Source organism: Nerophis lumbriciformis, linkage group LG11, assembly GCF_033978685.3.
Source record: "Nerophis lumbriciformis linkage group LG11, RoL_Nlum_v2.1, whole genome shotgun sequence".
In the NCBI taxonomy this organism is placed as follows: domain Eukaryota; kingdom Metazoa; phylum Chordata; class Actinopteri; order Syngnathiformes; family Syngnathidae; genus Nerophis; species Nerophis lumbriciformis.
In genome coordinates, this window is record NC_084558.2 from 2,488,809 (window position 1) to 2,512,235 (window position 23,427).

The following is a 23,427-nucleotide window of genomic DNA, read 5'->3' on the forward strand; positions in this document are numbered from 1 at the left end:
TACTTACAGATATAAGTAAGAACTTTACACTACTTTATTTTTAGAAATGGCAACAGCGGGGGATGAATGTCCCATAACAAGAAGATAGAGAAAAAGAAGACGCTTATCGACTACGGTGTCGGCATGGACTACAAAGGCGGATGCGCGCAAATTTTCAGGACTTATGCAGATCACAAATACAGATCAGCAGGTACAAAAAGGTAAGAAAAGTTGATTTTGCATAATATTGCGAAAACCCCCACCAGATAATATGTCTTACCTTATACACACACCATAATGATACTTGTATGTACTCGTATGTGTAATGTTCTATGTTTTCAATGGAACATATACAATGTTAGTGTTGTTTACTTGAGTCATATTGTAGTCTACATGTATGTCTTATGTGGGACTGCCATCTACTGGTCACACTTATCATTACAGCATGTACCAAATAAAATAGCTTCGAGGTCGGTAAGCACAACCAAAATTATGCCGTACATTAGGCGCACCGGGTTATAAGGCGCACTGTCGAGTTTTGAGAAAACGAAAGGATTTTAAGTGCGCCTTATAGTCCAAAAAATACAGTACATGTGAGTTGAAAACTAAAGCTCACGTAGATACGTAGATCCACGCTGAAGTCTGTGTCTCCTCTGCTAAACAGCCATTAAAAGATTAGAACCCTCCCAAATATATTACACTTCACACATCCACTTATACATTATATTACTTGAATTTATTTTCACGTAAAAAAACGCTCATTTTTAAGGTGTGGCGATGCTTATTTTATTTTGTAGTAGTAGCGACTTCCTCCTTTTCACTTTATTGCACTGCGCATGCAAGTGACGTCGAGGCCACATTTGGGTCGCGTTCACGTTTACACTGGAGTCTGATAAAAAATCTGATTTTACTTGCTGTGTAAACAGTCGGCTAGAAAAAAATCCGATTTAAAAAAAAAATCCGATTTGGGCCACTTTGGCCTGCAGTGTAAACATAGTCATTGACATCTGGTGACAAAGCAAATTAGTGTAATATCTCATAATATAGCTTGTAAATGATGAATTGTGTTTATTTGTAGAATAGGGAGAGGGCCATTAAAAACAAATTGCAGGCCAAAAATGGCCCTCAGGCCAAACTTTGCATTACATTTTCTGTCCTAAACAAGCCTATGCAGTCAAGCTAGCACCCACCGGCAGGCAGTTACCGTAGCTTGTTAATAACAACATTGAGAATGAATTTGTACTATTTCGTCACTTACATCCGAAAGAAATTGCAGTGTACTTGCTGTACTAATAACTAAAGTGTAGTCTGCTTATTTTAAAATTTGAGATTCCACATTTTATTCTAATCTACAATGCAAACTGTGTGAACAAACAGCATGAAACACCTTTATTAAATGATTTTCTGACACTTGATTTTAATCTCAGAGACAAATGTCCTGTTGAGCAGATTCATTACTAGTCATTAGACTTTTTATTGGAGACCACTGTCGTCTCAAGAATTGATTATTTCTAACAAAACAAATCATAGAGAGAAAGTGGGGGAAGAAAAAGGAATTAAGTTCAGCTGAAAAACAGGATGGATGTTTTTCGGGTTGGAGTTGATCAAAGTTTGCGATACAATTCAACATAATTGGAGTTGGCTTTGCCTTGGAGGCCTATCTAACTTTGTCTCTTTGCTGCAGAGTGTGAGAGTGTTGTCCGTTTGGTCATTTATCTCTCAGCAGGAAAGAAAATTTGCTCCAACGTCTTCCTTTGCTGTGTTTATTGTGTTATTTTCGAGTGTGTGGCTCCCTCACTGCATGAGTGCTATCCCCTTTACCAACTCGACACACAGATTGCATCAGTATCTGTTAGCGAGCTGTCATCAAATATCCCTGGATATTTTGAAGCCAGCTGGAAGGAGCATGGCAAAAGCTCCTATTCAGCTTTCCACCCACCACCCACGGCTCGCCGTGTATGAGAGCGTATGTTCCCACATGCTCTCAGACACAACAAAGCATCTTGGAAGAATCTTGGCGCTGAAGGCCGAGGTGCTTCTGAACTGAAGAATGGTGGCGAATCACACCGCATCCGTGGGATGCAGAGGCTCACTGGATGCATGTGAAACACACGTGTGTGTTTGTGTCGAGGATAGATACAAGCATTCAGTGAGGAGTCCTCAATTTATCATTAGCCTATATAACAACCAATTATGGATGAATTGTTATTTTTACAAATAAAGTTTTAAGTATACTGAATAAGCCCTGCGATGAGGTGGCGACTTGTCCAGGGTGTACCTCGCCTTCCGCCCGATAAAGTTAAAGTTAAAGTACCAATGATTGTCACACACACACTAGGTGTGGCGAGATTATTCTCTGCATTTGACCCATCACCCTTGATCACCCCCTGGGAGGTGAGGGGAGCAGTGGGCAGCAGCGGTGGCCGCGCCCGGGAATCATTTTGGTGATTTAACCCCCAATTCCAACCCTTGATGCTGAGTGCCAAGCAGGGAGGTAATGGGTCCCATTTTTATAGTCTTTGGTATGACTCGGCCGGGGTTTGAACTCACAACCTACCGATCTCAGGGCGGACACTCTAACCACTAGGCCACTGATAGCCTCCAGCGCCGCCCGCGACCCCGAAGGGACTAAGCGGTAGAAAAAGATGGATGGGGTATACTGAATAAATCATATTTTCTTCTTGTGTACACGTAATCGTGCTGCAAAATAAGAAAATATGAAATGATTCAAAACATTTTATTTATTCAAGTACATGTTATGAATATGTAATACTTTGAAATAATTAAGTTATATATAAAAAAAAAATTACAACTTTTTTTTGTGTAAAACAGCTAATGTCTTAAAGTAATATTTTTAGTTTTTAGTTCGCAGATTTGTTGCAACAAATTCCATGATTATTATGTTTTGCTTAAAATGGTCTAGCACTTAACTTCTCTCTTTTCCTGTTTACGTTCTGTTCAGCGGCCTACTTGACAGTAAGCTAGTTGGTCTTTGATTAACCAACAAAACTACACATCCATTGGTTGCTACAATTCATTATGCTTCCATTGCTCCAATATGAAGCAACATAAACGTTTTGATACAAACAGAGCAATACTGGCAAAAATCGATAGATACTGTAAATCTCCAATGCCACGCCTAGTTTGTTTTTGTGGCCTAATTGTCTATATTGCGTGTCTGATCGGCATTGTGTTGGCAAGACCACAGGATGTTGGGCAATCTAGTTGTTCCAGAAAACCAACTGAAAGCAAGAGTGAGCTCTCGGGGAACGAACTGTAAAGTGAAGACCAATTCCCGAGCTCATTTGTCTCCTTACTGTCAGAGTGCATCAGTCAAGCCGAGGAGCCTGGTGACCTCAGTGACACACACAGTATTGCTTTCCTTTCACCACTGACTAATGAAACGATGGGAGACTCGTCTGACACTAACAACCCCGCTAGACTTTTGTGTCCACTCCTTGGTCTGGTTCTAGCCGCGGATCATGTTGCTTGGTTTTTGAAGCACACTCTGCCGTCATTATTTTGATAAATGGCCACACACGCGATGGCCTCCACTTGCGAAGGAAAGTTGCATTCATCTGTCACTGTTACCTTGATTGTTCAGTCATAAGTGGCAGCTACAGGTGATTTATGGTTGTCAAGGTTACAGTAGGACACAATTCCTGCCCTTAATCTACATTATTGAGCCCCATAGGATTAATTATTTTCTACTGAGGGAAAGCTTCATTGTTGGAAAAGTCAAATGTCAGTAGGGCAAAAGCATACTGCTCCACTGACAAACAATTGTAGCCCTAACAGCACAACAACATTCTAGTTTGTTAGAGTGTACAAGTAAAAAGGTCAAATATACAACCACTAGAAAACCATCCATCTAGTCAATAATCTCTATACTGCTTATCTTTTTCAGGGTCACAGGGAAGTTGGAGGCTATCCCAGATGGATTTGGTTGAAAAAACTACAACCTGGAATGATCACATTTCGACTGTAACTTAAGGTATGTCAAAGGGGAACTGCATTTTTTTTGTATTTTTTCCTATTATTCACAATCAATATGAAAGACATGACGACGGATGTATTTTTTTGGTAATGCATTCAAACTCGTAAATAAACATAAATAAAAGTCTGCTACTCTGCTTACAGCGGAGCCAATGGCAGGTCCTCTATTCCGCCTATAAAACTCAATAAAAAAACATCCAAAAAGCGCCAACAATACTCCATTTACATTTTGTGACTTATGTCCTGCGCATGACGTTAAAGTGCATCCGGCAGTGGAGGCTCCTCTTTGGGGTCTTAGGGCACTAGGAGGTTAACTCCTTTACTACTGTTACCCCAGGTGACCCTTGGCAAAGGCCTAGTACCTGACTTCCCCCTAGCCAGGGATACGGTGAAGACCTCAACGGCGGAGCAGGCGTAAGACGGTAGACGTAAAACCACCACGATTTCTGCGATGACGGAAGAAGGCACCCCCACATCCATGTGGGCCCAGTTATGGGGAAATAACAACCCAAGACCTCAACGGTGGAACAGGCGGAGGATGATTGCTAACCCTATGGAGCGTCACAACGGCTGGAATGGCGGATGAAGGCTGCAGCAGAAAATGGTCCCCATTCGTCTTGGACTGCATGCCACTGGACCCTGACCCGGATCTGACAAGGATCGTGTGGTGACTGTCTGTGCACCAGTCTCCCCACGTTAAACAAAGTCATGCACAGGCATCCTCCAAAGGGATCCACTTTAACATCCTGGTTCAAAGTCCTATGGCGACCAGCAAGTGGCGACGGGGGCAGGTTTGTGAAATGTGGAAGCCCCTAGTCATGAGCTGGCACACTAGGCGGTGGGTGTAACATTCAGTCGCTGGGCTCTTGGAATGAGACAGAAAGTGGCCTTCGGCAGCTGCACCCATGACTGAGCAGCCCTATTTAGGATCCACTGTGCTCACCCCATTCGGGGAAGGGGCTAGAAAATGTGCCCTAAAAATAGCCTGCCTCAGACCTCCCAACGAGAATACCGCATCCAGAGGGATCACCACTTTGCGGTCAGAAACACAGAAATATGAATTTAGGAGTCTGGAATGTGCACACTCTGATGGATAGTGCAACCAGCGACAGACCGGAGAGGCGAACTGCAATAGTTGCTAGAGAACTGAGGAAATGCCAGATCAACATAGCTGCACTCTCCGAAACCCGATGGGCAGGCGAAGGACAACTAAAGGAGGAGAACGGTGGATACACTTTCTTCTGGAAAGGAAAAGCTGCTGATGAACCTAGGATCCATGGGATTGTATTTGCCATCAGAAACCAGATCATCAACCTCCTCTCTGAACTTCTTGTGGGGGTCAATGAGCGTCTTATGACCACCCGCCTGGTGCTTGCCAACAACCAGATGGCTACAGTTGTGAGTGCGTATGCCCCAACTTTAGATTCTGAAGAGGAAGTGAAAGAGACCTTCTAAGCTTGCCTGGATGAGGTCCTGTCAAGTATCCCCAAGTAAGATAAGATTATCCTCCTGGGAGACTTCAATGCCAGCGTTGGCCGGGGCCACCACCTCTGGAATGACACTATAGGAAAGGAAGGCATCGGAAACATCAACTCCAATGGAGTCCTGCTTCTCAGCAAATGTGTGCAGTACAACCTCACAATCACCAACACTTTGTTTCGCCAGAAAAACAAACTTAAGGCATCCTGGAGACACCCTCGCTCCAAGCAGTGGCATCTTATTGACTATGTCATCGTACGAGCCAGGGACCGCCGTGACGTGCACATCACAAGAGCCATGATTGATGCGGACGACTGCTGGACAGATCATCGCCTCATTCGCTCCACAATGTCCATCAAACTCAAGAGGAAGAGGAGGGTTCAAAAGAAGCAGATCCGGCCAAGACTGAACCTGAAAAGCCTGGATGACACTGCCAACCAGCAGCGACTTCAGGCCTCTCTTGGGGAAAGCCTCCAACAGGAATATCCTAATGACGAAGAGCACTGGAGTCTGCTCATCCTTGATACCTGTAAAACCACCCTTGGGTACATGTCCAGGAAACATCAGGACTGGTTTGATGAAAACGACACAGAGATAGAACAGCTCATCTCCAAAAAAAGGAAAGCCTTTCATATCTGGCAAAATGATACGGCATGTGAGGCAAAAAGAATGGCCCATTCCAGAGCCAAGGCAGACGTCCAGAACCGGGTGAGAGCTTAAGAATACCTGGTGGACAGAAAAGGCACTGGAAATCCAGAGACTGGCTGACTCGGGTGACACCAGAGGCTTTTTCAATGTCACTAGGGCCATCTATGGCCCAAGCCACCGCGGCTTAAACCCCCTGCGCTCAAAGGATGGGCGGGAGTTGCTGAAGGACAACGAGTCCATCAATGCTCGATGGAAAGAGCATTTCCAAGAACTTCTCAGCCGTGACAGCACAGCAGAACCAGGCATTACCAATCACATCCCACAGAGTCCCATCAGAGAAGACTTGGGGGAACCTTACAATAACTGAGGTCAAAAGTGCCCTCAGGAGCCTTAAGAACAACAAGGCCACTGGTACAGATGGGATCCCAGCTGAGATCTTAAAGGAAGGCGGACCAGATCTCCATCACCACATCCACACCCTAGTCCTCAAGGTCTGGGAAAAAGAAGAACTTCCATCAGAGCTTAGGGATGCTCTGATAGTGACCATATTCAAAAAGGGGGACAAGGCTGACTGTGGAAACTACAGGGGCATCTCACTTCTGTCAACAACTGGCAAAGTCCTTGCTCGTATTCTTGAAGATCGACTGCTACCACTGTCTGAGGAGACACTCCCCGAATCACAGTGTGGCTTCCGCCCATCTAGAGGCACAGCAGACATGATCTTCACAGTGCGCCAACTGCAGGAAAAATGCCGTGAACAAAGACAGCCCATGTACATGGCCTTCATAGACCTTACAAAGGCCTTTGACACAGTGGACCGCCAGGCTCTGTGGAGCATACTATCAAGGCTTGGCTGCCATGATAAGTACATCAGGATACTGAAGTTACTACATGATGGCATGTCAGCCACAGTGCTCAGCAACAGTGGTTCTGTGTCGAGCCTTTCACAGTGGAAGCAGGTGTCAAACAGGGATGCATTATTGCACCCACCCTGTTGACCATCTTCATTACTGTCATACTCCATCTCCTTGGCAACGAGCTGCTACAGGGTGTCCGTTTTGTGTATAGAACTGATGGCAGGCTCTTGAACCTTAACAGGTTCAAAGCTAAGAGCAAAATCAGGAACACCACCATCATGAAGCTTCAATATGCAGACGACAACGCCATCGCAGCACACTCTGCAGAAGACCTCCAGGGCATCCTGAATGCTTACCAAGCCCTGGGTCTAGCCTTGAACATCAAGAAGACCCAAGTTCTCCATCAACCTCCACCCAACCAACCATCAATCCACCCCGTCATAAAAGTGGATAACACCACGCTCGAAAATGTCGACTACTTCCCCTACCTTGGTAGCCTCCTCTCCTCAAAAGCTGACATGGACTCTGAAGTCAACCATCGCCTGAGTTGTGCTAGTGGAGCATATGCCAGACTCAGGAAAAGGGTCTTTGAGGATCATGACCTAAATGACCAAACAAAACTGTTGGTCTACAGAGCCGTCGTCCTCCCAACCCTGCTGTACGGCACAGAGTCATGGACCACCTACAGCAGTCACCTCAGAGCCTTGGAACAACATCACCAAAGAGCCTTACGAAAGATCCTGAGGATCAGCTGGGAAGACAGACGCACCAACATCAGTGTCTTGGAGGAAGCCAACATTTTCAGCATCACCACTACAATAATGCAGCACCAACTCAGATGGATTGGCCATTTCATCCGCATGTCCAACACACGTCTCCCCAAACAGATCCTGTATTCCGAGCTAAAGAAAGGTCAGCGAGCTCCTGGCGGACAAAAGAAACACTTCAAGGACAACATCAAGACAAACCTAAAGAAATTTCACATCACCTCGAGTAACTGGGAGCACATCGCATTGGATAGGTGCTGCTGGAAGGAACTAGTGCGAGAAGGGGCCCAACACCATGAAATGGAACTCCGCCGTGCCGCAGAGACAAAGCGACAACACCGCAAGGAGAGACAAAAAAAGGCTCCAAGACAACACATCACCTCCACCTTCCCCTGCCCACACTGCACCAGAGTATGTGGATCACGGATCGGCCTCCACAGCCATCTGAAGACCCACAAGAAGTAGTCATACTCGCTTCGAGTGATCGCCGATGATGATGATGTGATGATGATAATTATAAGCGCTAACGCAGACTATTTATAGAGGCGCCTTGATCAGGCGCTTGTGTGCCAATGTTCCCTTTTAACTACACCACTACCAGTCAGACAAGCACACAAACCAATAAACTCATAAACAGTTAAATATAAATGTGTTATACTTGTATAGCGCTTTTCAACCTTCAAGGTACTCAAAGCACTTTGAATCACTATTCCCACATTCACCCATTCACACACACATTCACACACTGATGGTGGGAGCTGCCATAGAAGGCCCTAACCAGTAATACCTGTCGGAGGCAGATATTTACATATATCCGAATTTAAGTTGTACTTCTTCCATTTCTTTGTCATATTTGAAAACAGCTCGTCTTTTCCACTTCTTCTCTTGATGCTCTGTCAGCAAGCAAACTCTGTGTGTTAACCTTGAGTTCTTTGGAATGTATTATGGCTAGGGAGACGTTGTGCTTTTGTTATGGCTAGGGAGGTGGAAGGGAAGAGAGGTTTTTGGCGTTGGGAAGAGAGACCATTTTGGGTGTGCGGGATAGAAAGTTCTAGGGTTAGACTGGTCTCAATCTAAAATGTATATTGTCGAAGCTTTGAGAATATATACAACAAAATACCTATTCTGTCTCTGGTGGTTTTTCAACTCAGCTTTAAGTGTCGGAAAGAACTTGGGAGCGAATTGTGACTTGAATTCCCTGGGAGGAACAACTGGTCCAAAACGCAACACTAACCACGACCCATCAGGAGCAAGGGTGAAGTGTCTTGCTCAAGGACACAACGGACGTGACAGAGGTTGGTAGAAGGTGGGGATTGAACCAGGAACTCTCAGGTTGCTGTCACGGCCACTCTGCCAACTGCGCCACGCCGTCCCCGAAAATTTCATAGCAAAACCAGAATTTTACCATTATAACGGCATGCTAACTGTGATCCACTCTTATTCAGTTTGGCAGTTGTCAATCACTTTCTACAGCTCATTACCGCCACCAACAAGACTGAAATTAATTATTCGTATTTAAATGTTTTTTAAATTGCAAATGAATTTGGTTGGAGCATACATAATGACCACATACACAAATCTGTGGTTTGTTATGGTCCTTACGTTTTAACATAGGGGTCGGAGAAGCCGTTGACGTCCATGGCGGCCAGGTGTGCGCAGCGTTTGACGCCCACGCACAAGCCGCCGCTGTTCTTCTCCTTGGCCTCGCCTTTACCATCAGTGTCATCCTCGTCAGCCGGGGGCAGGTACTGCAGGCATAGCAGCAGGCGGCCTCTCTCCTCCAGACTTCTCTGTTGCTCTGCCTCCCACTGAGGACGGGCGGAGAAAGAGAGAGAAGATAAAATCCAAACCACAAGCTGTTTGAGCTGCGGGAGGCCGCATGTAATCAAAAGTAAATTAATAACAAAATTCATACTTCATATTTCTCTGATTGAAATGCACTTATAGATAAATGCAGAATCAGGTTTACTGTTTGAGCGCTTTCATCGTGTAACTTGTGAGGACATGGAAGTCAGGTTGACAGTGTGTGATAAAAGACAATTTACAGTAGGACAATTAGGACTGCCGTCCGAATAAAAAGCCTGAGATGGATTAAAATTGCGACTTGTCCAGGGTGTACCCCGCCTTCCGCCCAAATGCAGCTGAGATAGGCTCCAGCACCCCCCGTTACTCCAAAAGGGACAAGCGGTAGGAAATGGATGGATGGATGGACAAAGGGGTATTTGATTGATGAACTAACTCTTAAAAAATAAAGCCTGAGATGGATTAAAATTGCAACTTGTCCAGGGTGTACCCCGCCTTCCGCCCAAATGCAGCTGAGATAGGCTCCAGCACCCCCCGTTACTCCAAAAGGGACAAGCGGTAGGAAATGGATGGATGGATGGATGGACAAAGGGGTATTTGATTGATGAACTAACTCTTAAAAAAATAATGGTGTGCATGTTGTGAATTTTGCTTCATTTAATAACAAAACTTTTTTCACCACTGCAAAGCAGCAACACTCTGCCAGGGGTGTCCAAAGTGCGGCCTTGGGGCCATTTGTGGCTCACTGCTCATATTTATTGACCTATAGCACATTCGGAAAATATAAACAAACAAACAGTGCGGCCTTGGGGCCATTAGTGGCTCACTGCTCATATTTATTGACCTATAGCACATTCGGAAAATATAAACAAACAAACAAAACAGGGTTTTATTCTTTAAGAATACGAAACTTCTTGGCATTGTGTAATTTTTGTAGCTTTTTTTTACAAATTAAAAATTATCAATATCAATTTTTATTTTTGGTAAAAAAAAAGTTTGGACATCCCTGCTTTATAGCATCAATGGTCTGATTAACTCCTAATCAATTTGCCACCAAGCCCCCTGGAGTAGAGGTTCTTAACCATGTTGACCTTGGGGCCCAACCTTTCCACGACAGAGGGGGCCTGGGCCTACTCAAATATTAACACTATTATTAATCTTACAGTACTCTTGGTGGTATTTGTGTTCAATGATTATATCTAACCTACTTACAGTTTACAATCTTGTCAAATGATTTGGAAGCATGTGTTGATCACAAATATTATTAAGGCTTAGATCAGGTTGTTTGCAAAAATAAATATTAATCAAATATACTGCAAAAGAAGGGACTTCTGAAAACTGATGAAAAATGTATTTACTTACAATTACACAGTGGTAAAATAAACACATTATAATTATATAAATAATAAATAATATATATGTTTCTTAAATAAACTGACAATACAATCAAAGTGCAAATGAAAGTACAGCTTCAACACTTTAGTCATCATTTTTGCGCTTATAAAACTTCTTCTGTTTGTTTGATGTTGGCATTACTGCCCCAAGTGGTGTAAAAGTCTATTACAAATGGCCCATACAGACCACAGCTGAGAAATAGATATTTTTTGTGGTTAAGAAACACTGTCCTAGTGTTTTCATGGGATACAACTAAGGGTGTCAAATTATTGCGTTAATTGGGATTAATTAATTGTAGTCAAACATATATATATATATATATATATATTATATATATATACATATATATATATACAAATATATATATATATATATATATATATATATATGTGTGTATGTATATATATATATATATATATATATATATATATATATATATATATATATATATATATATGTATATGTATGTATATATATATGTATGTATATATATATGTATATATGTATATATATATGTATATATATAGAGAGAGCATTATGCTTTTAATCTGGTTACTGGTAATTACATTTTTAATGTTGTTGCCTCTGTATGCCAGCGATATCCCCAGCCTCTTCATGTGCTTGACATTTTGGGGTTGTGAAACAATGGTCAGTCATAACTTGAATTAGACATTGATTGTCAATAACAAGAAGCTGTTGTTTTCAGGTGGGCAAAGGGTGGAGGGATGAGTAGTGGAATCTCTGCTTCTTCGTATACATCAATCTTTTGATCTGCCACAATAATGTAACAAATTAAAAGGAAAATACCTAAAATTGAGGACTTTTCTCAACATTTTTCTTGGTGAGATTACACATTAGGTTGATTAGATTAATTAATTACAGATCATAATTAACTTATCGCTCATTTTTTCAGTTGCTTGACACAACAGAAAATAACTGCCGTGGTCCTTAATTAGCGCCGTCAAAAATATTGGCATTAACAGCTGTGACTGTAGGCAGCCTCCCGATGTTATAACTTTAGAACAGGGTTCTGCAACCTTTACTATCAAAAGAGACAAAACAGTGTAGAGCCGCAAAACATAACACAGTGTATAAACTTTTAAAAGTTTTCATATTTTTTATTTTTGACAGGAAACCCAATCTGTCCATGTGAAATTAAACATTGTTCTTTTCTTTTTTGGAACTTTGTTAGTGGTTAGCCTACCCAAGGGTTTACACACTTGAGGAGCTGAACTGAACACACAGGCTTCCAGTCTCTTTTATTTACCCTCTTGGTGTCTCAGAACTCAGCCTGTGCGCTTTCGCGGCCTCACAAACAGTCAGTAATTATAGAACTCTTTTTAAAAATGCAAACTTTTCTCACTTCAGGGTTAAAAAAAAATCTGAGGGAGCCACAACAAGGAGGGAGAAAAGCCACATGTGGCTTCAGAACAGCGAGTTGCAGACCTCTGCTCTAGAATAACCAAGTGGTCAAAGAGAGCTTTGTTTTCCTTTCTACTTTGTCATAAACTCCAATCTTTTCTCCAAATATTTCCTGTTTCCAATTTATTCTTCTTTGCAGTAATTGTAAATAAACGTCTTGGTTATCAAAACAGCTTGTATGGGTCCTCTATGTCTGAACAATTGTATTGAATTTGAATACCCGGACATACCAATACGTGGAAGCGACCACTATACTGGTCATACTTTTAAACCCGCTCTTTAAACTTAAAAAAAATGTTCTCGATGCTCTTGATACCAGAGCAAGAACCCAATTGATTTTGAGCGATCTAACTTCCATGATGCATGGGGTAGCCGGGTCAAAAGAACAAATTAGTAAGACATTAGTCCAAGTTATTATTATTGTGGTAAGACCTTCATGTGTTTGGGGCGGCATGGCGTAGTGGGTAGAGCAACCGTGCCAGAAACCTGAGGGTTGCAGGTTCGCTCCCCGCCTCTTACCATCCAAAAATCGCTGCCGTTGTGTCCTTGGGCGGGACACTTCACCCTTTGCCCCCGGTGCCACTCACACCGGTGAATTGAATGATGAATGATAGGTGGTGGTCGGAGGGGCCGTTGGCGCAAATTGCAGCCACGCTTCCGTCAGTTTACCCCAGGGCAGCTGTGGCTATGAAAGTAGCTTACCACCACCAGGTGTGAATGATGGGTTCTACATGTAAAGCGACTTTGGGTACTTAGAAAAGCGCTATATAAATCCCAGTTATTATTATTATTATTATTATGTGTGGAAAAAGTAACTTATTGATTTTTAAATGATATCAAACTGAAGATGCAGGAGGTTGCTGAAGTAAAAGATCATGTACATGTTTGTTTTTCACCTACGTTATCTAAGTGTCTTCCATTTAAGGTACGCTAGTTTGTCAAACATAGTGCTTTAAACTTGTGGGGAGTATAAGTGTTTGAAAGAGGAAATCATATTGATGCGTTATCCCTACAACTTTTTTCGACTATTTTACACTTTGTTGTCTGTGAGTTTTATAGTGTTTGGCTGTTTTCTTGGCAGTGCCATTATACAAGGACAAATTCCTGCCATTGTGAAAAGCTTATGTTGCTATAAAGCACACTTTTCTGATGGGTTTTATGTCGTCAAACCTTCACGTAAATTGATTGCCACACGTCCTTTGTTGTTCCGAAATGTAGTTTTCAAAGTTATTTGATGATTTAAGAATGTGCTGAGCAGCTTTAAATCTTATCTTTATCGACTAAGAAAATGTTCCTAAAGAGCTCGCCCATGTTCATGTGACATTTAGCTGAGCTGCCACAAGTCGGAAAGAGGTAAAGCGTCTGCCTCGACCCATATTAATGAAGATTGTTGCTCTTGGTTGAAGTATTTTACATGCACAACAAACTGTTATCAAAGCTATTGACTAACAAGCAAGGGTGACACAGAAGATGCAAAGTGACAGGTGGAAGAAATAGGGTGAAGGAGGCTGGCAGTGACTCACCCAGATGGCTTAGAGCATCCACACGTGTTATTTACAGGGGTGTTTTATATATGGGGCCTCCGCCACTGCTGGAATAGCAACGATGTAATTTCTCATAAAAAGAGAAGCTGCATTTTTTTGCACTAAATGTATTTCTCCTCTTTGTATCGCTCCATCTCTCATTAAGTCTTATCTTGAGGCGAGAGCAAGACAGAGTAAATGATCAATATGCCAAACGCCTCGCATTCATCCTTCCTTCCCTCCCCAACGCTAATAGTCTCCAAGGCATCTCTTTCACAATTATATCCTTCAGAACTTCCCATTTTTTTGTGGAAGAGAATGAGGTGTTGCGTCCATGCGACTTAAGGACTTGACAATTAGGGATGGTAATTTGCAGCGGGTACGTGGTCGTAAAAAAGCTCGGACCTTCACGGGTCGATAGGGAGCGACTCATTAGGGAGGTGGAAACAAATAGACATTGATGCCGGCTGCAACGCGCCCACAAATGAATAGGAATTAGGGTTTTTTTTAAAGGAGAGGACAAACGTCAGAAAAAACAATCACCAGACTCATTAAACAAGCTTGGTGTGAAATAGTCAGCTTAATTATTCCTGCCACCCTGTGATTAAAGAAGTCATTCCTCTTGCACGACATGTCAAAGTTTATGGTTTGCTTTTGTCGTTGAGGTGCTCTCGTCAGAATGGATATGCCTGTGCACATCAGCGTTAAATGGGGTCTCTGTGTAGGCTTGGGTCACTGAACATAGCCCAGCTCAAACAAGATCAACACTGTCGCTCATTGTACCTGCAATTTTGGGCCTTTTGATGTCAGCGTTCCCGCGGGTCAATAAAAAGCATTACAAGTAATTAACTAGATTTTGCAAAAATTAAGCCTTAAATGGTATTAAAACACATGTTGCTATATATGTATATATATGCCTCTGTACACAATGTATAGAGACATTAAACATTTCCGGCAATTCTAGGCCTGGACTGATAGTCAACAAGTCAATCGAACGATAAATAAAAAGGATCTTTATAGACATCGATAAATTGCTATGTTGTGTGTATTTATTTTCTTCGTCTCTGGCTTTCAAACTGGATACAAGAGATCTCAATCTGTGCACTGCTCTCAGCACCCTAGCATTTTTATTTTACAGTAGAATTAAATGAGCAGAGTAAAGCCTCAGGTTGGTCATTTTACACATTTTGTTTCGGTAAGAGCAGGCAGGATTGCAAGTTTACACACACAGAATACACTGACATCGCCTCGCAACTCGATACTCGCTAGTGAGAAGCATTACTAACTTTGTTAAGTAACAAAAGCTAAGAAGAAAACATATGATTACAGAGCCAATTGTCACTGCATGGAAAAAAATGAAAATGACTGAAAAAACTGAATGATCAACGTTAGCCCATTAACACAGACAACTAGCAAGTATGCCGTGATAGAATTGGCAACAAAAAAGACAACAAAACAAACCACGCGACCAAACTGCCCTTCAAGATGTTCAGTATTTATTGAAGTGCAATTTTTGCTAACAGATTGAGAGTCCATTTAATTTTTAATGTTTGTTTACCTATATAGGATAATCAAGTCATTGACCTTCCAATTACAATGGTAAAAAGTCTACAGTCATAAAAATTATGTTTATTGTGTTTGAAAGGGTTACTTGCATTGTTATTACATATTATGATTATGTTAGTGATTAATTCAACCAAAGTTAATGAAAACTTTTCAACTATTCAAATATATCATTGTCAAATGCTTACAGTTACTTTTTAGCTATTCAAATTTATCATTATAAAATTCTTACAATTTTGTCTATCTGGATGATTTTAACCATATCTAATAAATATCTGCAGTAGGACATGGGCATTACGCTTGTTTTAAATGGCATTAAAAAGCATTAAATGAGATATTCTGATACCTGCAAAAACCCAGTATGTGGAACTTACATTCTATTTGAAAAAGCTTAAATCAAGGGTGTCAATTTTTTCCCACATACTGAAAAAACAGCCTGCATGTCAGCTTTGTGTTAAAGCTGATGAAGCGTATTATTAGAATTAACTTTTTCTCCATATCCATCCATCCATTTTCTACCGCTTATTCCCTTTGGGGTCGCGGGGGGGGGGGCGCTGGAGCCTATCTCAGCTACAATCGGGCGGCAGGCGGGGTACACCCTGGACAAGTCGCCACCTCATCGCAGGGCCAACACAGATAGACAGACAACATTCACACTCTCACCCACACACTAGGGCCAATTTAGTGTTGCCAATCAACTTATCCCCAGGTGCATGTCTTTGGAGGTGGGAGGAAGCCGGAGTACCCGGAGGGAACCCACGCAGTCACGGGGAGAACATGCAAACTCCACACAGAAAGATCCCGAGCCCGGGATTGAACCCAAGACTACTCAGGACCTTCGTATTGTGAGGCAGACGCACTAACCCCTCTGCCACCGTGAAGCCCTCCATACATTACACTTATTTGCTGTTTTTTTTATTTTTATTTAAAAACATTTCAAGAATTCCTTCTCATAATATTTAGACTTAGTTCACTTTTTTTATTTATTTTTTTATTTTTTGATGGACTACAACTTTGCTATCTTAATATTATGACTTTACTCTCCTAATATTATGACTTTATTTTCATATAATTACTGCTTTTTTAAACCATTTTTGTTTTAATCGGTTAATTAATTGAATTTAATTTCAGAAAGAGCCGAGGACCAATAAAAAAAACCCAGTTACCCCTACTGTAATGCCTTTTAATTGCCCCTCGGGGACACATAACGTTTTTTGAATTGTATTGAATAGGTTGTCTGTTTGATTGACCGGTGACTGTGGTACACCCAGACTCTCATCTTAGTCAACTATGATAGGTTCCACCCTCCCTGTTCCCTTTAGAAAATTAAATGCTGGACAGATGATGTCATCACCTCTCTCAAGTAGCAGGAGATTCCTCTTAGGGCCGTGCTCATTGCCGTGGGTGAGGGCAGCTGCAGGTAGAAAAAAGAGTTTAGGAAGAAACCACTTTAAATATGTGTATGTTTTCTAGCTGTTAAAATAATTCCATCGTGATTGAGAGATCTGCGATGTTGAACAGGATAATAATTAATTATTAAAGGTGCTGTTTGCAACTTCTTCACAGTAACATTTTTTAAAGCAAAAAATATTACAACAACACCACCACTGGCAGCTTATTTTACCATTGGTGGTTTAGCGTAACACATTTGTTTGATAATTGTCTATATTCATCACAATTACAAAGTTTATGAACCGTAATACAATGTTTCACTGGCCCGAATAAAATGATTGGTGTTTGCAGCGGTCACTCGACCTGTTTCATCAACACGTACGTGCAGGGAGCGCTGCACATACAAAAGCAGTCCAAGAGAAGCAACAAAAAATTTGCAGTCATGTTGTTGTTATGATAGAATATACATTCAATGACAGCTAACCATAACTATTCAAACAACACCTAGAGCTAATGCACGTGCATGTGCTAGGTAATTACATCATTATGTACGAGAAGCTGCAAGAGTGCGGAATATACTGTGTAAAATACATTGGAAAGTTTGCGCCCTTTAGGTGTCTGTGTAAATGTTGCAAACAGCCCCTCTAATCTATCTTGTTTGAGTTTTTTAAGTCTTTCCTCTGAAACACCCCCTGAGTTTGTATGTTTTATCTTCTCACAGGAGGCGGATGCTCCAGACAGATGTTAAAGTGCTTGGTCTGGTCGGGCTTGACTCGGCGCAGCGCAATCCGTGACTCTCCGATGAACTCGTTATGGGTCAGCTTGTCTTCGTCACACACGGACACCCTGGCGTTGAGACAAAGAGTACAAAGGTAAAAATAAAAAAGACAGAAATCAAACCGCAAGTTCCAGACTATAGAGCGCACGTAAGTATAAGCCGCACCCACCTCATTTTTGGACAAATTTTATTTAGTACATATATTGGCCACACAAGTCTATAAGCAACGGATAAAAACATTGAAACATGACATATTTACACAGGTGCTTGTGTTCATTCACAAATTTGAAAAAAGAAGTACAGTAACACGGTATACAGTATCTTACTGGAGAGGTAATTCAGCACGGTCTTTGTTCTTCTCTTCCTGTGGGTCCCGAAAGGCTGAACCGCTGCGCACCAAAGAAGACAACTTTAGTGGTTTCAGTACGCGGTGGTCCGGCTTTTCAGGTCCTATTAGTGATTGGAGATTTCCATTTAAATTTGGTCGACCCTCTTTGGCTATGGGGCTGCGTTTTGTGCATTTTGTCGTTTCTTCTCCATGACTAGTTTGATAAGTCCGTAACGCGCTTAACGGCCAACTGTTTGATTTAATGTAAACAATTTCATTGGTCCACCATGACCCGTTCTGCAATTACATTGGTCTGATGGGACAAGTATGAATTTATTGGCGGTATGCATACATGCCAACCTTGAGACCTCCGATTTCGGAAGGTGGGGGTTAAGGGGCGTGGTTGGGGCGGGAGCGTGGTTGGGGGCGTGGTTAAGAGGGGAGGAGTATATTTACAGCTAGAATTCACCAAGTCAAGTATTTCATATATATATATATATATATATATATATATATATATATATACATATACATATATATATATATATATATATATATATAAGAAATAATTAAGGACACTAATTATGAAAGTCTAGCTCGCGCTACTCCGATACTTGTTATTTTGCTTGTATCGAATCGATATCAATATCACATCGGAACACCCCCTTAGTATCAATATTTAGGCTTTCTCTCACTGCATTATGTCTTTTGGCTCTTTTGTTTCTTGCATTCTTACTTGTTTTTCACTTTGGACGTCTCTGATTCAGAGAATAGACATGAAAATGCGCAGTGGACCTTTGGTTTACAAACTTCATTGGTTCTTGAACAGTGTTCGTAAACAGAAAAGTTTGTATAGTGAAGCACATTTCTCCATAAGGAACAATGAAAATTTGAATAATGGGTCACAGCCTCCACAAAAGTGCACGCAGGCCACAGCTTCCTGCTGCTGTTTTGCACGCACCAATACTCCATCAGTGTTGGCGCTAGAAGTTTTCAAAATGGGGTCCCAGGGACCCCCATCAAGTCATAAAAATGGGGTCCCACGGTAAATTTTTGGGGTCCCACTTTTTTGTAGCCGTTTTGAAATAAATGATAAATGTATGCATTATCCTGTTATATCTCACATTCTATATTGTGTTTTGGAAAAAGGTTGTCATAAACGTTACTTAATTCATTAAAAAAAAAGAATACAAAAGAAAATACGTTTTTATGCATATGTAAATGTATTCAGTTATAAACATTCATTCACTTTCTTCTTTCCTTCATGGATCTAAACTTTACTGCTGCCGGTATTTTTTTTCTATATTTGTATTAAAATATTTTCAGAATGTGTTTGTTGTATTTTTGGCCAAAGTAAGACAAAGAAAACAATCTGAAGTTGTCTTTATTTTTTACTTTTAATGCCATGATTTTAATAGTATGTGCACAGATTTTCCTCCATGCGGCCCCTGAGCTAAAATGAGTTTGACACCCCCTGGGGTAATACTATGGCTCGTACATGTATGGTCAAGTATTTCATATATATATATATATATATATATATATATATATATATATATATATATATATATATAAATAGTATTTCATATATATATATATATATATATATATATATATATATATATATATAAGAAATACTTGACTTTCTGTGAATTCTAGCAATATATATATATATATATATATATAAATATATATATATATACTGTATATATTTATTTTATTATATATATATATATATAGGGATAAGCGGTAGAAAATGGATGGATGGATGGATATAAATAAAAGAAACGCACATAACACTCATCTACTCATTGTTGAATTAAGGGTTGAATTGTCCATTCTTGTTCTATTCTCTGTCACTATTTTTCTAACCATGCTGAACACCCTCTCTGATGATGCATTGCTGTGTGGCACGCACAAAAGTGCTTTCATCAAATGCACTAGAGTCTGGAATCTTCCATCTCTCCCTAGCATGGCCCAAAACCGGTCAATCTTTGCTTCCTGAGGAAGATATTCACTGCCAAGCACTTGGTAGTCCACTACTTCTTCCCGGGGGCTATCCAGGTCCAATCGCAGCTGCGGCTTGGAACTTACAAGCGTATTTCTTCATCTTACTCGTCGTCGGCGTCACCACGGCTGTATCTTCCTCGTTCTTCTGCTTCGTCTCCTTGTTGTGTGCGCAGTTGTGCACTGCACTCTCTAAAAGCCCTAGATGTTATTGTCACATATGCATGTACAGTAGATGGCAGTATTGTCCTGTTTAAGAGTGTCACAACATTGCTGTTTACGGCAGACGAACTGCTTTACGGTAGACGAAAACGTGACTGGGAGGACGTTAATGAAACTGCCTAACAATAAACCCACATAAGAAACCAAGAACTCGCCCTCGATCATTCTACAGTTATAACGTCATTGGGCAGGCACGCTGTTTATATTGTGGGAAAGCGGACTCAGGTGCGCATGGAGCTGGAGGGGGCGTGGCCTCCAGCTCCGCCTGAATTTCGGGAGATTTTTGGGGGAAAATTTGTCCCAGGAGGTTTTCGGGAGAGGCGCTGAATTTCGGGAGTCTCCCGGAAAATCCGGGAGGGTTGGCAAGTATGGCGGTATGTGAAGCTTGTGAACCCAGAAAATCCATAAAGTAGCCACAGCATTGTATAAATGCAGGATTCAAAGCTTGGGGATCAAAGCTTGGGGAAAGTAGTAGGGGCTTATGACCAGAAATTACAGTACGGTAAATAAGAAGTAGAAGCTGATGATTATCAAAGAATATCACCACATACCTTACATTGAAGTATAACACAGCTATTGTACCCAGCCAATCAGCAAAGAAAACGTTTAAAAAAAATTATAAAATAAAAGTAGACAGTATTGGTGTGTTTCATTAAATTAGAATATCTTTGGATTTCAATAGTTAAGTTCAAAAAGTGAAAGATTTACTACACATAGTGAAATATTTCAAAAATGAATTTAGAATGTTCTTAATCATTTTTAAACCCAAATTCAGAAAATATTTTAGTTTTAGTGTAGCATATCCACCATGTTTGTGGATTGTGTTTTTGGTTCGCTTGCCTTTTTACTTGGCGTACGTTGCTGGAAAATAGTCTGTTACAAACTATAAACGCCAACGCTAATATACCCAATATATAATGTATATCCCACCACTTGGAATATCTCTACTTCTTATATTTTACAAGCACCACTTTCCATGCTATAGGGATAGCAATAGTGCATTATGCAGGGCAGTGTCAATCCATATTTATGGTTTCAATCAAAGTTTTACTCCTGCCACCTGCACAAGCCATATGTGGGCGGGAGCGGGCCCATGGAGGAAAGCGCTATATCGAGAATCAAAACACACATCGGAGAGAGGGGGAATGTGGCTGAGACAGGCAAGAATTAATTTACATTGTATCGCAGTGTAGGGGAATTGTATTGTATTGGGAAAAGCAGAAATGGAGTTCCACATTTCATGAATGTAATTATGAATGCAAGACAAGCAAGTTTGAGGAGGAGAAGATGCTGCTGTCTCGCATATGGTTATTTGTCTGAAAAATGTGGATTAATGTTAACAGAATGCATTTTCCAGTGATGGTAATACAAGGTGGTATTGCAGAAATGGGGTAGAAATGAGGCAGATGTTGCCCGAGGCCACAGGTGACAAACCTTTGGAGTAATTTCAACTTAAGTATCTCATCTTACAGATAATTTGAAAACCTTTTGAAAGGGTAATGAAACCAAAAAATTGGATGATGAATGATGTGCAGGAACTGTAGAGGATTATTGTGTTTTTGAAAAAGCTATATAGAAAATGGAAATGTATAAAGTTGTAGTCATGCGTATTAGTCATGTGGTGCTTATTTTAAACCACTTCTTCAGGAGTTCGCGTACTAAAATTAAAAGTCTTGCCTATCATTCTTATTTAACATTTAAACAGTATTTAGCTTCCATAGTCAGCAGCTGTGTAGTGTGCAGAATAATTTAACACGATTTGTAAAATAACAGTGAAACTGTATATTTTTTCATGCTTGAAAATGGCAGTACAGTATAATTAATACGACACACTTCTGAATGATATCCCTAACAATTTTCAGACTTTGCTGCCTGCTGCAGAAGAGATAAAACATGTAGTTGGGGAAGTAACGTAAAAAAAAGGAAAACAAGATTGCGCCTTAGAAAAATTTAGTTCTGCTCCTTTGTCACGCTTGAATAAAGCAGTAGCGGAGAAACTGTAAATTGGATCATTTGTTTTCAGTATTTCTGTGGAAACTTTTAGTACAAACAGCTCCTAAAGGCTGTTCATATTTTCAAAGTGTTTTAGATTTAACCTTATGCAGTTATTGGCCACAACTTTAGTTACGCCTGAATAAATCTATTTACATTGCGCCGAGGGATCTGCTAATCTATCGGCCACCGATCTGTATCAGACGATTTTTGTGGAAAAAGTATGTGATCACCATTGCAGAATAATTCCTTTTAATGCCGATTACAAACGACAATCCCCCCTGTTTCACACAGTATTTATTTTTAGTCCTTGGGCTGAGAAGCGGCTAGCAGCTAATTATGTGTCTTCACATAGTGAGGAGCCCCTCCCCTAGGCTAATAATAATCACCTCCACTAGGGCAAATACATTTGCGTTTCTTAGAATCTTAAAGTGACAATATCAAGTATCATTATCAAATTTCATTATCACTGGAGGACAAGCATAAACATGCTTACACTCTGTGAACTAGCTAGGAGTAGGCATGCAAGTAGCTTAGCTCGCTTTAAACAACACCAAGAAATAAGTGTAGTGACCTTTAAGAAGTGTAGATGGAACCATCTGGCAGCAGAAAGTAAATAGCTAATTAACACATAGATTACCAGGTGTCTCGAGAGAGGATAATATAACAACAACTCTTAGTGTGTCAGCATTGTCATAGTCAATACACGACACGTAAGAGGAGGGTGAATTGATCTAAAAGTTGGTGGTGTCAATACGATCATACGAAGGGTAGTATCAATATGTGATCGATGTGAGAGTGATTAGGTGGATATATTTATTTTCTCAAAATATTTTTTTGTTGTTTTTGTTAATGTTTACAAACTTAGTAACTAAAATACCGTTAACAAACGGTAATTGGCGGGGCATCGAAATGAAAACAATAACAATATTTCGGGGCTGTAAATCTAATTTTGAAATGAGCATATGAACTACCGTTATCAGTTATAAAGGTATTCGAAAAGAACATGATTTATTAATGCCTTTTGACACATCAGGGCCATTTAATGATGACTTGACATGTAATTATTACATATGGCACCTTTAAGCTTTTAAAAACTTAAAAGTGATCTTTAAATTAGCATTTAAAACTTATTATTAGCTATACTTACTAGTATTGTGAAGTTTTGTGTCTTATAACAAACTTGCGATGCTCAAAAGTTGTATTTTTTTCCTTTGATGATCTATTGACTAAAAACAAGTTCTTATTTCTAACTGAAACAATAATAGTCAAGGGA

The 23,427-nt window shown here is 40.7% G+C and overlaps 2 protein-coding genes across 2 annotated transcripts in view; one reads left to right on the forward strand and one right to left on the reverse strand.

The window, feature by feature from the left end:
- Positions 1-23,427, reverse strand: part of LOC133610986 (double C2-like domain-containing protein alpha) — a 55,756-nt gene that overhangs the window by 11,279 nt on the left and 21,050 nt on the right. The window contains exons 6-8 of the mRNA XM_061967800.1: positions 17,544-17,670; positions 16,787-16,846; positions 9,329-9,534 (exon numbers count right to left, since the gene is read on the reverse strand). Of these exons, the coding sequence (XP_061823784.1) occupies positions 9,329-9,534; positions 16,787-16,846; positions 17,544-17,670 (393 nt within the window). The remainder of the gene's footprint in view (positions 1-9,328; positions 9,535-16,786; positions 16,847-17,543; positions 17,671-23,427) is intronic.
- The window catches only part of adprh (ADP-ribosylarginine hydrolase), a 56,752-nt gene continuing 50,875 nt past the window's right edge, over positions 17,551-23,427 (forward strand). Inside the window, exon 1 of the mRNA XM_061967802.1 lies at positions 17,551-17,696. The gene's annotated coding sequence lies outside the window, so the exon portion shown is untranslated. The remainder of the gene's footprint in view (positions 17,697-23,427) is intronic.